Source organism: Anser brachyrhynchus (assembly GCF_964034855.1).
Source record: "Anser brachyrhynchus genome assembly, chromosome: 1".
Classification (NCBI taxonomy): domain Eukaryota; kingdom Metazoa; phylum Chordata; class Aves; order Anseriformes; family Anatidae; genus Anser; species Anser brachyrhynchus.
Window position 1 is genome coordinate 60,862,564 of NC_137694.1, and position 17,436 is coordinate 60,879,999.

At 36.8% G+C, this 17,436-nt stretch overlaps 1 protein-coding gene across 2 annotated transcripts in view; it reads right to left on the bottom strand.

Moving 5' to 3' along the window:
* Positions 1-17,436, bottom strand: part of TRIM24 (tripartite motif containing 24) — a 65,164-nt gene that overhangs the window by 8,230 nt on the left and 39,498 nt on the right. Inside the window, exons 9-18 of one of the 2 annotated variants that reach the window (XM_080583994.1) lie at positions 14,070-14,335; positions 13,312-13,476; positions 11,597-11,776; positions 9,641-9,776; positions 8,681-8,750; positions 7,132-7,300; positions 6,245-6,558; positions 3,256-3,388; positions 1,774-1,848; positions 298-447 (exon numbers count right to left, since the gene is read on the bottom strand). In XM_080583994.1, the coding sequence (XP_080440120.1) occupies positions 298-447; positions 1,774-1,848; positions 3,256-3,388; positions 6,245-6,558; positions 7,132-7,300; positions 8,681-8,750; positions 9,641-9,776; positions 11,597-11,776; positions 13,312-13,476; positions 14,070-14,335 (1,658 nt within the window). Of the gene's footprint in view, positions 1-297; positions 448-1,773; positions 1,849-3,255; positions 3,389-6,244; positions 6,559-7,131; positions 7,301-8,680; positions 8,754-9,640; positions 9,777-11,596; positions 11,777-13,311; positions 13,477-14,069; positions 14,336-17,436 lie in introns of both variants that reach the window. The other variant, XM_080583993.1, reaches the window with a different exon arrangement.

The following is a 17,436-nucleotide window of genomic DNA, read 5'->3' on the forward strand; positions in this document are numbered from 1 at the left end:
CACTCAAGATTAAACCAAGTTTTTAGTCAAATCCTCACCATTAACCTCTGTAATGAGCAATGATTCTACTCCTTATCTGTTGTCCTGCCATTCAGTTAGAGTGTTTGTTTTAAGCTTCCTTCCTTCTACAAAAAAATCTCTACTGTGTACTCATCTAACACCAACAGTTTCAAATGCAATTTATGTTTTCGCTAGGGTCTTATCATCAACCTATGTTTAAATAAGTTCTACCCCAACTAGAGTCTTCCTGAAAACGTCTAAGCCTACAAAAGTAGATGAGATATCTACTTTTCTAACCTCATTAAATTCAGCACAGTTTTGGAAAATCAGTCTGAAGTCAGCCACAAAATCTTCTGGCTTTGTGTAGAATGAACTGGTCACTTGAAGTCTTTTCTTGATGGTTGACAAGTCCATAGGCTTTTTGATTATTTTGTAGTAATCAGGAACCTAAACAGAGAATTATTTATTTTAATTATTTATTGAACAATATGTTCATTGAATATTGTTGTATAAACCTTTACATCTGAGGGAGACGGGAAGATTTAGTCTCATCTTTTGAAGTACAATTCTAAGATATATACACATTTTACACATATACAGACAGTTTCTGGACTAACGGTGACACATGCTACCTTTGCTAGCTAAAATACACTCTTCCCAATACCTATTTTAAAAGAAAAGCAAAATAAACAAACAATTGCATTGATTACATGCAATAAAACAAATGATGTTGACATTGCCTTTGTATGTCAAGTGAACCATCTATTAAATTTCACTCTCAAGACTACCTTATAACAACTTCGGCAACACACTCAGAGGCAGTACATGTATCGCTTAAAGCGAATTTTGGTCATGAAATATGTCCTTGAAAATTGCGGCAAGTTACAGAGATCAATGATTTTGGCATCTCAGTTGTAGTTTCTTATTCAAATGGAATAAGAAGGATACATAGGGGCATTATTACTTATTGATGCATTATTTTCCCACTGACATGTCTTGAGGAACATAGAAGAGGCACTGTTCATCTGATCATGTTGGTAGCTCTTCTGCATATCCTGGACTACAATTTGTAAAAGCACACAAGTAACTTGCTGTCATCCTTCCACTGTTTGATGCACACACCCAAGTTTTCTCTAGCATTTTAAACTAAAATTTCCAGCTAATAGTGAGAAATTCAATTTCACAGAATGGCTGAGGTTGGAAGGGAAGATCATCTAGTCCAACCCCCTTGCTGAGCAGGATCACCTATAGCACATTGCACAGGATGGCATCCAGGCGGGTTTTGAATATCTCCAGAGAAGACTCCACAACTTCTCTTGGCAACCTGTTCCAGTGCTCTGTCACCCTCACAGTAAAGAAGTGCCCTCTCACAGTCAGCCACAAATTTTCATATTAGTACTATGCAGCACTCCAATCTTCAAAAATCAGGTAATTTTTTAAAAAAGAAATATGTATCCCAATTCTTTTTTTTTTCCTTTTTTTTTTTTAGTGACATCACTTGGCATTGTAAAAACAGCAGACAGCGTCAGAATTTACTTTTCATGTCTATTTTTGGAGTACTTTTTGAAGTAAAGTTAGCTCTTGGGGAATCATACTAGTGACTCCCCTTATAACCCAGTGTTTTGTCGTTCAACTGTCCTTCAGACAGTTTTAGTAGAACTAAAAATGTTCAATACACTCAATGTGCAGCAAACTTGACTTCTGATAATGAGCATAACAATACCATTACAACCACTTCCATTATAATGGAAATGAAAGAAGTGAGGTACATACCGTGGGAGGAACTGGATCTTGAAAAGCAAGACTCATTTCATGACAGTAGAGGTATAGCAGCAACCTTTCACACTTCTGTATCAAGAAAAATATATACCCAAGTAAAAAAACTACATGATTTGTCCTAAAATAATGAACTACAGAAAACACCAAATAAATTCTCAGTACTCTCCCCAGCCCCTAAGCAGAAAAGTGAGCACAGAAACTGTATTAGGAAGCAAGCCTGTCATAACTAATGGTCTGCAGCATTCATTCTCTGCAATGCATACATCCTATCATTATTAATTCTCAAGTGCATGCTATGAAGCCTCATGTAGTTACTAACAGTGTTATTCAGCATTTGCTGAGTCCAGCAAACATTCCACAGAATAAAAATAGCACATGTGGCTCTTAGCTTTATATAAATATTCAGAGACATAACTATTTTTTTTTTCCTGATCTGGGCATAACTGCTCTGTAACTGCAAAGCCTATAGTGCCTTTTGTTAGCAGTGGGAAAAAAAATCTATTCCTTGTGTACCCAAGTATATTAAACTGGATCTTGAGCTTGGAAAGAGATTCAGAAAATAGTTTTCTGTGACTTTATGCTTGCTGATCCTTCATTGGAATATTTACAAGACTTATAACTTACATTTAAAGCAAAATATGAACACAGCTAGTCTTTTTCCTTTCAGACTGCAAAGGCAAACAATGGCCCTACCTGTAGACTAAGCTCCCAAATACAATATTCGTCTCAGTATATTTACACAGGTTGCCAACAGGAACCAAGTAAAACACTGCTGCAGTTTCCAATAGACCTCAAAATTGCTTAAAGATAAGTTTTTAATAAAGCAACAAATAGATAAGAAAAAAATTTAAAAGACACACCAACAAAAATCAAAAACAAGAAAAAGAAAACAAGAATCCAAAAGATTCTGGCAAGCAGTTCAACTGTCTGCTCAGAGGCACAAGTTGTTTTTGTTTAACTCTGAGGTTTAAGGCAAAACCAAAAGATGGTGGTTTGTTTGGTTTTTGTTTGTTTGTCTTCAACACTTTTCCACCAGAGTATTAAGAGTTTCAAACTGATAGAAGTTATTCCCAAATACTTGTGTTAATCTGTGCATCTTTGCTAGGAAAGAACCAACATACCTTTTTTAAAAGGATGGTAATAAAGTGCTTTAAAGACAAAAATCATTAGTTGATAAAGTCAATCTATGCTAAACCTGGAAAATACAAAGAAAAAATTGCTCAAGGCAAGGTCACTGTGCATTAGGTCGCTGTTACAAACAGCGCTCAATAATTCCTAGAATGCAGTCCCAGTTCAGAGTGTCAGACCACAGGCACTTCTCAGACTTTCAGAATGTGCTGTTCAGCATGTTTACATGAAGGCTGCTAAGATCTCAGAGCTTATTTAAGAAGTTATTTCTCTGTTTTAAAATCACTTTTTTTTTTTTTTTAATGTATACATTTCATAGTACAAAAAAGCAGCAAGACTCATCCTTACCCTACGGTCTATTGGCGCCAAACCCACAGTATCTTCCAGTTTTCTTTTTTCAGGGCTGTGAGTGGGTTTATCACAATCATATTCAACTTCTGGCTTGGACAAATCCCGACAGAACGTACAAATCCACTCCCCGCTAAGACAAGACAGACAGAAACAAGACAGACAGATACATTAGCATCACTCTTGATAAAAGTAGCACACTCTTGATAAAAGACTTTCTACATATTTCTGGATAAGTTCTTCATTTGTGGGCTGTTTTTTTCCCCCACTTTGTGTCTTGTTTTGTTGCGTTCTTTGTTGTTTTGTTTTTTAAAACTACAAAAAACAGATAAGGACTGCTGGCAAAAACATTATTAGAACTTTTTTCCTTTTTAATGGCACTGGGTATCATTAATGGTATCACAATAGGGGCATGGTTTGTCGTAAGACTAATGGTGTCTACTTTCATTACTGCTAAAACTTTTCACTCCTTTGAAAAGTTTCACAAAAGTTCACAAAACTTTGACCTCCTAGAATTCAACCGAAGCATTAAGAGTTGTACTTCGTAACTACAGAGAGACTGAAGAATTCATTTATAGACAAATGACGTTGGCCAAACAGAAGGAAAAGTGTTAGTGTTATTTAGCAAGAACCAGGTTTTCTCTCTACAAGCTTGATCTACCATGTATCCAGATTACCCTAGACAAAATTTTTTTTGGAAAACTGGATATTCTTCAATCCCTAAATAAACTTTCAGCTATTTCTGATTTTATCAATTACAGTCTAAGAACACCCAATAAATGTAATTGAAAGCATAAGAACAAGACAAAACTAGTTCTGGAAGGTGACTCTGTTCACTGACTCTCTCATACAATTTGTGATCATCTCTTACGTTTCAGAAAACCTGTGATGAGTCTATGCTTTTAATATAGTTCTCTAGAATAAAGTCTTGTGGAGAACTTGCACTCTTACAGATAACCACAAGAGGGCTGAATTGTACTTTACATAGTAGACAACTCAGTAATAACCATTTATGGGACCTAACTGTGAGTACTTACTCAGAGACCCTATAAGTCCTATAAGATCTATAAGATCCTATAAGATCCTATAAGATCTTTGCAAATGGAAAACAGTTTCTTCAGAACCTTTCAGTTCATTTTGATAGTAAGGCAGAAGACTTCCAATATTTAAAAAAAAAAAAGTCTTACTAGTACTTATTTAGAATACAAAGACTTCCACCATCTGCTAGCTTTAGTATACGGAAATGAATAATGGCATTTCCCTTCAAAGAGACTTTGGCCTTCTCCCCTCTTAGCTTAGCGGATTTATTTACATGATATTTTCACCTCTGTACCTGGACCAGCATAAAAGAAATGATGTGACAGATATACAAAAATAGATACAGGTCATCACCTAAAGATCTTATAATACAGGAAACACATGGAAGATGGAGAGAAGGCACATTCAAATATCCAAGAATCAGGAAGAGTGGGATGGGTTGGTGCAAAGGGAAAAAAAATGCAGTGACCTTGTGAATCTATACGGGAAAGTGTTCTATCCACCTGAAGCAAGAACAAAAGGCAATCACAAGTAGACTGAGACTGCTGACATGATGAGGGAATTTTTTGTGTTTGAAGGAACTAATCCTAAGAGACCATAGTTTGTGAAATAGACCATTATAGTTGCAAAAAAAGCCATGAAGATGAAAAGAAAAATCTGAAGCCAGGAGGAAACTTATTTTAAAATGTGGTTCTGAAGTCCAGGAACCTAGTGCACTTGTATCAGTATGCACCTTTACAACACCAAACGCTTTTCAGAAAAGTTGTTTTTGGCTTCCTTGCTCCCCAGACATCATCATCTCAGTTCCCATAGAATGATCCAGTGAAAATGAGAACTCCTGAAGACCTATGTCTGAAGGTTTCATTTTAATATAAACAAAGTCTTGTGAGTTTGAAATTTTCTGCTGCCTCAAGGATTTTTTTCCTCCCTTCAGACAGGCACAAATATTAGTTGAAGTGCTTACTGTAACTTGCTGGATTTTGCTTATGGTACGAAGCTGTAATTTAATATCATTTTATTTAAAGAAAAAGCCCTATGAATCTGAAGTTTCAAAAGGTAAAAAAACATTTTTAAAATGTAGAAACATTTTTAAAGAATAGATATTCTTGCAGAAATATGCTTATTCAGAGAAGCACATAAACAGAGATGATAGATATACAAAACTAAGTTTTTATTCAAATGTTTCATTCCAGAAAACTATGTTGATATTTAATAAAAAAGCCTAATATTTACATAAAAGCATTAAATGATGAGCATGTTATGACAGATGTTTTATCCTTTAATACTAATAAGCTTATTGCATAGCATTTCTAAGTTGGAACATCACAAAATGCCATTTGTCTTATCAAAGAGACTAATTCCAGAAGCAAACGCCAGTAATGCTTTTAACAGCCTATTTAAGACTGAATTTTGAAACCCAAAGAGTTGAGTAGTACTTTTGCATAATCCTCTTAAGAAAGCCTACTATTTGTTTCAACACAGAATGCGATCTTACTAGATATCAAGCACTACAACCCATGCTTGGCATATAGCCATATTTAGCATTAGTAAATATATTTAATACTGTATTAAATTAGATTTTTCTTTAGGTATTTCATTATTATTAAATAAATGTAAACCTTTTTCTGTTGCCCTTAAAAAACTTAGACTAGTAATTCTGTGGCCTAATTTTAAGGCCTCAGCTAATAATAATAGATGCCCTAGATGTAAGTGATCTTCCTTAATTGCCAAATAATTGAAGAGTTTTATTACAGATTTTGCAGCCACAGAAAGGTTAAACTGAAGTTTCAATGCAAATTCCAATTTTCACCAATTAATAAAACTGCAGACTTCAAGACTTCAAAGATGACAAAGACTCCTTTGAGGTTCAAACTTCTTGTAGTAGGTTTCACAATACAAAGCTCCTGTCTTTTAATGCAAGTTTAGATGGAATTAAAAGGGTCATAGTTACCTTGGAAAGCTCATCAGCGAAGGGACATGACAAGAAAGATGGAACACTTTGGGACATTTCTCACAACAAAGGAGCTCCCCTCCATTTTGACATACTGCACACCAGTCTTCATTGGGGTCATCCTCTTTTCTGCCCTCCCCAGCGTGTGAGGGGCCTATCCATCCCGACTTCCCAGTGGTTGTATTCTCCAGCAGTATCCCTGGTTGATCATCTGTGCTGTCTGGTGCATCTGTTCTTATGACAGCTTCATCAGAAGTGGAATTATGATTGCCATCTAACAGCAATGAAGTAAGTATGCTTCTTGAAAAGGTGGTCTGTAAGAAGAAGTAAAAGAAGCTTTATTATGATATGATTTTATATGTCCCTAATGAGTAAACTGAACAGAATAACACATTTATATGTAGGCAACCATACAACTTGTAACGTCCACGAAAGAATTATCATGTCATAGCAACAGGCACTTAAACACAATAAATTAGCTATGAGAGGCTATTTCTGGCATTTTAAACATTGCTCCGGCAATAAAACTAAAAATAAAACTGATCTTCGATACCCCAAAAGCATCAAAGCAACGCTATTTATGTGTATTACTTCACTATTAGAAACACTTCTTAGCACCACATGAAAATTTGATGTTTGTAAGCTATTTCCTGCTTTCCCAGGTTTTCAACAGATAAAAGCAGTCTGATCACACCAGTTAACTGAATTGGTAGAAGAAATAGTTTGATTCTGAGTTTCACTTCTTCATTTTATGTTGATACTTTCAGCTTTGCAGTTCTCCCCCGAATAAAAAAGTCCCCAACAGAATATTTGTAAATTATTTTATTCCCCAGAAACACAAAATACCCTCCCCAAAGGCAAAAGAGAGAGATCTTTATTAATATTACATTCCGGGGCCGGGATTCCTCCTCTGTTTCTTGCTTCACTATAACAATTGGGAAATCAAAGTTCTCATTTGGTGCACTTGACTCTTGTTTAATTCTGATCGGCTCCAACATAACAACTGGGACTTTGTGTGTAGAATCAGCTCCCAGTGGCCGGCTAGAAGAGCCAGAACTGTAAGTGACAAAAAAAAGGCAAAAAGAGAAATTTAATGTCAGAACTGTACATCTTTGGTACACTGATTCTTTCTGAGACTTCAGAATGCTGATCCATTTTGTCTCTTTGAATCCTGAGCACTGCAGTATTACTTCCATAGAATACAACATTCAAGTTTATTTCTTTTAATATATTTTGAAAAGGCATTAAAAAAATGGAAATACAATAATAGCTTGGTTTCAGAAGTACAGAATTACTCATGGTTTTACTTCCCGTTAGTAGAAGGTTTGCAAATAATCTCAGTTTCTTTTAGGTCAAATGCACAAAAGCACTTCCACTGAACATCACCCCACTTTGGAAGAGATGCAGTTATATCTTGGGGGAAAGTCAATGTGAGCTGACCATTGTAAACCACACAAGCAAATAAGCTAGATAAACCACATATATTTACATTTGCTTGGAAGAATTTCCTACAACCTCATAGCTCTAGAAAAACTAGAGCCCTACTTTTAGAACTAGATTCTATTTTCATTCATGTGCCTACTCATAATAGAAACAGAATAACCAAACTCAAATATACCATCTTATTGATTTTTACTATATAACAATAATTTTATGTCAAAAAAAAATCAAGGAACAGCAGATAGAAACATTTTTTAATGCAAGTAAAGGACTTTCGTGAAAAACGTTTAAATAGTTTATATTTGTATGTTGTGAGTCCTACAAAATATTTACTATGTAAATGGAATAAAGCATAAGGTATCATATATTAAAAAAGCATCCATCTTTCCAGTTCAAGTAGAATCAATGTCATTTGATTTTTTCTCTGCATAAAAATTTAATCTCACGTCAGATGTATGCCCTAATTTATTGGAACACATTAATGGATCTGCTCTCTTCAAACAATACTGTGTAAACCTATTTGTTCATTAATATTCCATCACTAAGGGATACAAACATTTTTGCAGACTCTCAGTACATATCTAGACCTCACTTAACTAACTGTGCTGTGCCAGAAAATTCTTAATAACCCTTTTTATAACATCAATTTCATAAATCTGAAGACTTTTATAGTTCCACAAGGACCTTCAATATGCAACTTTTTCCCTTTAGCTGATTTTTCTGAATTTAAAACACGCCTTATAACTAGCATTCTTTTAATAAAGCCAACCGAGCCATCATTTACAGAGTTAATATGTTTTTAGATGTATTTTAGTAAATTACAAATGTATTAATACTTTTAGACAGCAAAGGTTGTTTTAATAACTATCAGATCTGATCTTTTTAGCAGAGAAGGCTAGGCAGATTAACTTCTGTATTCATTACTGACAGAAGAGACTGAAGCATGTTCTACAGAGGTGGAAGTCACACTTTTCTTCTCTCCTACTACTTCCTTACCTCTCTCTGCTCCCAACGCTGGAGGCACTGGGTGAACGAATTGGAGGGTGTATGTTTGTCACACTCACGCCTCCTAGGACAGAAGAATCAGATTAGAACATAATACATACCTATGCCAAGCCTGATATGTCACTTGGAGAAGTACACAGGTTTTTGGTCAAATTTCTCCTGCCTTGTTATTTAACCCATATCTCAGTACATAATCATGAGAGGATGAGAAGAAAATAATAGAGTAAAGGAGAGGACTAAAAAGGGGCCCACTGCATGTGAACAGGCTGATAATTCAGTACTTTTGCCTGGCTGATTCCTATACTGGATCACTGCAATTTCTTTAATCTTACCTTACTAAATTCTATTTTTAACTACTAGTTATGTGATCTGCTAAAACACATTAAGCCATATTAGCATGTAAGTAGGGTGAGGTCTCAGGACAGGGTGGGAGAGAAGAGCAAGGCAGATATGAGAGAGACACCCCAACTCCACCAAGGGTCTGGGGACCAGATAGCCAAAGAATTGTGAAGAGCATTTTCCCTAAGCATTGATTCTGACAAACAGTAGCAGGCTGTTTGTACTGTCTCTGTTCACGTGGGCGTCTGAATGCATTGTCCTGTCTGAGCTGATCTGTCCGAGCACATGAATGCCATGTGAGTGCATGAACATTGAGTGAGAACGTATTGGGAACTCATGCTCTCATACCCAAGAGTGACAGTTTTCTGTGGATACAGCTGCATTTGCAATTTGCTAGGATCTACTATGTTTTTAAGATCTGGCCACTTAACTTTGTTCACAATGCTAAAACACTGTCTCAACTTTACCTCCTACTAGGCTTTCTACAACTTTGCTTCACTTTCCTATTTCTCGCTGTTAATAGAAATAACTTATTCTGCTAGTGTTACCATTGCCACTTTATATTCTTCAATTATGCCACTTAAATAGGAAATTGCACCACAGTCTAATTACCTGAGAGGCCTGGTGATGGTACTGATGAATTTGGTGACTGCACAGTTCTGTTCGAGGGGGGTTTTGCCTGGCTCTGCTCTGCAGTGCCATCCTTCCTTGCCACAGTATCCAGTGTGATGTTTCCTGAACAATCGATCTAAAAGGCAGAAAAGAGAGGGGAAGCAGTTAGTTTTGGGAGAGGGGGAACATAGAACCAAAAAAAAATATCATGCCTCCGCCATAGAGTTATTTTTGGGCTGAAGACCAAAATGCACTTCACCTAGCTTTAGTCACCAAAAGCGTGATGTGATTGCTTTAAAACTGATCATCTTGCTTTCACTGAAAAGGGGAATGGCCAAATCCTGACAGTGATCCATAACATTATTTTAAGCTGAGATGATTCTGGAAGTGCCATTTTTTCCTCCATCAGCTACAGAGAAGACTTTCATCAGACAGGTAGCTTTCATATACTGAAGAAAGAGGATATGATTTTTTTTTTTTAATCTTCACACCCTCTTTCAACATGCTCACATTCTATACTCTAAAAACAACAATAAGCGATACACAAACTACTCACTAATCCATTGAGACTCTTCCAGTCCTGTTCAACACTAAAGGACACTCTGAGAACACGTTTGCCCTGCATACTTTCTGGGCTGGGGCCACACATATTCACTAAAAACAGCAAGTTAACAGTTGCTCTTTCTAGCCATGGCTCAAGCCAGATTAACTGAACCTGGTCCAATATTATTACTCTAGCTTTCTGTACAAACTAAACATTCTGGTTTGATAAAGAGAAATGACATTTTGAAACGCTAGCTTTTGTGTGTTTCTTTTTTAATACACAAGATCATGCTTGATCGGAAATTAGGTCACCTTGGTTTCAGTTTTCTCAGTTATCCAGACACATCACAAATCCACAGGTAGCAACTGCATTGACCATTGAAATAAATTTGTTTATAAGCTAGACTTCTCAGAAGTGGATGCAGAAGCTTCTGCTAGGTCTACATATGTACAGTGATTTGGGCAATATATCTTCAGTAGCATAAACATAACCATATACAAGTTGAAAAGTTCACAATGATACTGTGAACAAAATGTAGAAATGCCTTACAGATCCATACTTTTGTTATTGTGTTCTGTAGTTCATCTTTTTACTCTGACAGACACTGAGATATCAGTTCACTCTGTTTAAAAAATAGAACATTTTTATCTAAGAGTTTATTGGGGAGAACAAAAGAGAGGGGAGAAATAGAGTAACAGCAAGTTATGACTAGAAAAACATGACGTTTCAGATATCTAAAACCTTAGACCATAAAAATAGGCTCAGAAGTTTTTGAAAGAAGAAAAATCAACTGAATAGAGATCAATAGCTGTAATGCAGACCTCTAACAAATATGACCAATCAGAAGAAAAATGAAAGAAATTTAGAAGTTTTAGGAAAGACAATCTGATGATGCTTCCTCTACCACCTGCTCACCTGCATGTTAGAGGATATATGAAGAAAGGTACCATCAAAAAGAAGAGACAACAAATATTTGATTATGCCAACACTTAATACCCAATACAGCGCTTTCAATTAGTTAGAAATATATTAAAAATTCATAAGTTTACCAGAAATACCGTCAGCAGTCAGTAACTGGTAAATGAAACCTAAGTCAACTCATTTTTGTTAGTATAAATACAGGAGGGGAAGGGTGGAGGGAGGTGCAAGAGGCAGCAACCAAATAAACAAATCCAATCACAATTACAACCCGGAATGCTATTTTTCTTAGTAGTCCTACTGGCTGTTTCCCCAGAACAGTCCTGAATACTGCCAGCAGTGCATAGGCAATCCTGAATTGTTGTTTCCTGGAACCGTCTCATTATGACAAGCAGAAGAAGAATTTTAAAACTAAAAGGATTTCTACTTTTTACAAACATTAAAACTGACTTCAAAATAGCACCCATAAAACATTGCTCATATGGTACACTTACATCAGGAAGAGATGGCAGATTGTAGGAGCTACCCACTGGAGAACTCAAGTCTATCACAGGAGCACCATATGTCTTCCCATCACACCCCGCAGCACTAGTGATTGTGGGACTGGATGGAGTAGATGTTATGTTGCTTGCAGTTGAAGTGGCAGTTGAAGTTTGTCCATTACCAACCTGCCACTAAAAAGAAAAGACGATGATCCACAGATATCCACAATTCAGCTCCCCTCACCCCCAGTACATACAGTACACATCCTGGTTCTAACTCACCAGCTAAACAAGCAGCTTAGCCCAGTAAACTGAATTCAAATTTAACATCCTGATTTACTCTGAAGTTATCTAATTTCAGCGACCAATCTTACAAGACAAGGAAAGATGACAAGTAGTTGAAAACTATGAATAGAAGAAATAATGTGAATTCTTAACACTGAGATACAGCTTTGAATTTAAGTATCTATTAATATTTCATGCTGCATTGACAGTATTGTGGGAGGAATGTAACAGTTTTAGTGAAATAAAAGCATTACAGGTAATAGGCTGAATGCACAACTGCTCCAGTACTTTTATTAAGTAAATAGCTATACTGTCACTTGGACACCATTAAGTGTTTGATGCTGTGCTTCCCTTAACAACTTAAAACGATTAAGAAATTGAAATGCTGTATGTATCTCCACCTATCTATACATTTAACAATATGATATAAAGTGTACAGACTAAATCTCATTGCCAGGTAGACATACGCAGTTTTCAATGACTTTAATGGAATTTCATGGCAACTGCAGGCAATATTTGATTCTGCTCAACTCCTTTCTAGTCAGTCATTCTATTCACTGGTTTCCAGTTCAAGAAAGACATTACTAGATAATGAAAATACTTGAAAGAAAGGCTTGCAGACAGGCCATTCTTCTTACAGATGCTCACAACAGAACGGATTTAGTTTGTTATTACAGGTTCTCTTAGATATTGTGCAGCTTTCTTCAATTCTGTTCAAATTAGTTCTCTGACATCATAAGCACTGCAATCATGAATGTTATTACTCTACTTCTCAGGTCACAAACCAGAGTCTTCCTTGCTTGTCTCTGGCAACATGATCCTCTCTTTCCTTCAAAATACCTAACAACACGTGTTAATAGTTTTTTTTTAATGAAGATTTGGCTTGCTGAACAGACAGAAAATTTCTGAAGTACTTGCTCCTGCCCCAGTTCAACTGCTGATCAGCTAGGTATCAATCACTCTTACTCAGCAGAGGCCCCACACCCACACCTTTCTATTCCTCAACTGTAAGAGTCCAGATTTGGTATAATTTGGAGAATGGCTGCAGCTATGACTTTTTAGTCAAGCTTTTACCTGGTTTCTAGTAAAGTTGTTACCATTACACTAAATATTGGGGTTTACCATTCTGTTTATTCATTAATTGTCATATATAGACCATGTCCTCGTTAAGTTTTGCAAAAATGGCCAGAGATCACAGTAATAGCAGACAGAATGAAACACCTATGTATCACACATAATGGCTCACTTCCGTAGCAGTTTAGAACTGTCAGAATGAAAGAAACTTGACAGTTCTCATTAAGAAAACCGTGGGTATCTTGTCACAGAGAAGAAAGCAGTCTCTGTTCCAACTGAATAACACTCTTGAAACATAATACAAAAGTAAGATGATATAAAGCACATTTCATGTTTTATTTTTACACAGCATGTGAAAGAAACTCTACCTGTTTTATAGCTTGCTGTGCCAAGAATGCCATCTGCAATGGGTTGAGCTTTATTGCTTGCCTTGGTAGGTTCTGATTTGGGGGAAATCTCATCTGTTGTGCAGGAGGAGCTGAACCATTGGACTTAGGGCTATGATTCTGAAAATGAATCAAGCGCGGAGGTGCCTGCACAAAGAAAAATTCTGTAAGTTAAGTGATATCAATTCAATGTTCCAGAAATTGTTAATGCCCTTCACTTTTGAAGCACTTACATTAAATGCAAACAGAGTATCATCCCATTTATCTGAATGATCACACAACACATTGAAAATTAAAAACAAAACCCAGTATAACGTTTTGAATCATTCTGACATAATAAATGCAGATATGTCACAAGAGCTAGTAAGAACATTCCAATTTTGAAAGTTATATGGGAGAACCACAGTTCCATGCAAACTGTGTGTCTGAATGACACATTCACTTCATAATTATTTGACAAAACATAGACTACGTAGCTCAGCGCTACATATGGTTGGATACCATATGATACTATTTTCTCAACAGTAATAGGCTGAGCATTACCACACATTCTGCCAGACAAGTTTAAAATGGCCATTCAATGCTCAGTAAAGAATGTGTTCCCTAGCCAATTCACGTAGCCATCAGCTAAACATGAAGCTATCTGAAATTCTTTATCTAGATCTAATTTCTTTATTTACTTTCTCCTTCTTTAGCAACATGCAAAAAAAGAATCTTCTCTAGAAATAGTCATATCTTACCTGATGAGAAGCAGGAGGCTGCTGCATAGCTCCAGGCATTCTTGGATTTGGTAAACCTACTGGACCTGCTCTGCGCTGAGCTTGCTGCCTCTGAGCCATAACCTGTTGCTGCATGTGCTGGAGTCGGAGCTGAGCCAAGTTTATTTGCGTTGGGAACTTAGACAGCTGGTTTGAAGGTAAGTTGCCTGCTGGCTGCAAATTTGTTTCCATCACAGGGCTCTTGGGCATATGTGGTGCTGTTTCTTTATCTTCAATTACCAGAGAACCTGGTTTAAAAAATAAAATAAAAAGAATACTAAAATATTGCAGTTAGAAATACTATTTTTCACAAATATTTCTTTTTAAACCATAAGGCCATCACTCATTATTGTAACATAAAGGATGGGTAAACATTAGATAAAGGACTCCATTTATGTTGTCTCCAGGCAAAAACATGGCTGTATTTTATAATGCAGAAAAAGGAGATACTAGCAAACTGCCTTGTACTGCAACCTCCTCTGTGATGTAGATTCCCCTAGAAAAGTGTTCTGGCATCTCCAGAAGAACAAGGGAACAGTTTCTCTGGGAGAGGAGAGAACACCCTGATCTCATCAAAAATTTAACTGTGTTATCATACTTATAGGTTTGTGATTTATTTTTTCTGCCTTGGATTCAGCATAATGGAATATTCAAATGGTATTCAGTTCCTGATACTCAGTCCCAATTCCTGGATGTGATGGGCAACTCCAGGAAATGTTTCCTCCCTCTATTGATTTATAGGAAAACTTGAGTAGACAGGTAACTTTTAGACACTAATGCTAGGTGAGAGATTTTATCTGAAGAAATACACAGTCCAATTATATGAAGCTCTCATGTAAAACTCTGGCTACCATATCCAAGAAAGATGAATTCCAACTAGAACAGATGTTGATTTAGACTCAAGGGACTAGTATGCTGTTTTTAAAAGAAAAGAAAAAGAAAGATAATTTGTTTAAAACAGAGCAAGGTAGGGAAAGCTATAGTCCAAGACTGAGAGTTAAAAAATTCCAATGATCTGTGAAGGGCTGCACACAACAGCTTTTCAGTACAAGAGGGGGATAAACACTTCAAGTTCCCTTATCTCTCAGAGATTTAGTACCTCTTCCTAGAAGAGTTCACCTCCTGAGGTGGGCATACCACATGACAGTCTGACAATCCCTGTCGTGGCAGAAATGAACATCACACTACCATGTCTCTCCCTTATCTGTAAGTCTCTGTGGATCCTGTGCAGTCTGACCTGACTCAATTTTGAGTAAATTATCCAAAGGAAGAGGAAATGCAATGTGCATTTTATATTCCTCTTTTTCATCCCAAGAGCTGAGAAGCTATGCAAGAAGTATCCTTTTAGTTCCCTAGCTAGACACATAAGGGAAAGAGCTGTGCATAGACACAGAGGGAGTCTAGGCCAGCCAACATACTGTAGCGCAAAGCAGGACAGAATACTAATAGTCCTACTATTTTTCTTATTGACACCTAGTAATTTGGGTGTTGCATACATTTTAATTACGCTTCTACCATGTCAGTCATTAACAAATATATTAGATATATTAAACAAAATGAAAAACCCTACCAACCTATTATTGCCTAATAGCCCTTACTAAGCCTATAACAAGTCTAGGCAATTTCCCATAAAACAAGCAGAGAAAAATGCTGATGAATAAAACTGTTTCCCATATATTTCTTTGCATGAAGGAAAATAGATAAATTTTACTTTCTTTCTCTAGAAAAGGGATTACTTTGACAAAGAATGGTATCAACTGTACTACAGTCAACCATCACCAAACCCATATCACATTGTTATTCCATTCTCTCCAAATCTAATTCTGGAAAGGCTTTTGAAGATGTAATTAACACCTGTTGTGTAAAGCTACTTAACCCAAAGTTACCATAGGAGAATGATTCCCTTCCATTTTTCTAGAAAACTAGGGGTCATGTACAATCTGTGGAATTAAAACACTTTAAACACTGTATTTTCTTAAATACACTCTGAAATCCATAAGCAAGCTATCCCATTAGTGTACAGATGCTATCACCCTGTCAGTAACGTGCAGCCTGACTAAAACACAAGTCTTTCCAGAGCAATTTGTTTCTTTGACTCTATCCCAGTCAAAACCAGGACAGTAGTTTTCTTCATAGAAGCCTGTATTTTAGATTTTTGATGAAAATAGCGGTGATAACACCTATGTTTCAGTTGTCGCCGAGCAGTGCTCACACAGAGCCAAGGACTTGTCAGCTCCTCGTGCTGCCCCACCAGCGAGGGGGCTGGGGGTGCACCAGGAGCTGGGAGGGGACACAGCCAGGACAAGTGACCCAGACTGGCCAGAGGGACGTCCCATGCCATGTAGCATCATGCTCAGCAACAAAAGCTGGGGTAAAGAAGGAGGAAGGGGGGGGGCATTCAGGGTGATGGCGTTTGGCTTCCCAAGAAACCGTTCCACATGCTGAGCCCTGCTTTCCTGAACTCCTGCCTGCTGATGGGAAGCAGTGACTGAACTCCTTGGTTTGCTTTGCTTGTGCACGCGGCTTTTACTTTACCTAGTAAACTGTCTTTATCTCAGCCCATGAGTTCTTGCACTTTTACCTTTCCAGTTCTCTCCCCCATCCCATTAGATGGAGTGAGCAGCTAGGTGTTGCTTAGCTGCCTACCAGGGTTAAACCACAACATGTACTTAGACCGTTACTTTTTTTTTTCCCTTCAGTGGTTCTTAGATCTAGGTTATTTATTGAAATTGAACCCTTCTGATCATAAACTTAACAGCCTGAATGCTGCAATTTCCAAAACCAGATAGATATAACATGATCTGTTTTTATTTATCACTTAAGTAGATAAACTGTTATAAAAACTCTTATGCTGATCCATACGAGAGCCATTTATAATATAACACTTTCCAGAAATTAAGGGAACAGATTTCAGCTGATCAAAAAGACTCACTTGATTAAAAAAGCACAGAAAAAGCAAAACCAAAAAAACAACAGTAAAAAAATGCACACAAGAAAATCCCCCCTCAACAAACATCTTCTCAATTTAGCAGCAGCTCACATAGTCATCACCATATGGCTTGATACTTCATTTCCAGAAGCAGATTCACGTTTGATTTTTTTTTTCCCAAGTAAACTTATTTACGAAGAAAGAACTTTGAAAGTTTCCTTGCTACCATCTAGCATCCTGGTATGTGGGGAAACAAACCATGTTTGCCTTAAAGTGCTGCCATAACACTGTTTCTCTGCCTTTGTAGAGAAACATACATTTGCACCTCTCTGTACATCTGTAGAGCTGACTGTAATTTACGACAAAAGGCAGAAAAGGTCGCACAGGTATCTGCCAAAGCATTCTATATACAACAGAAAA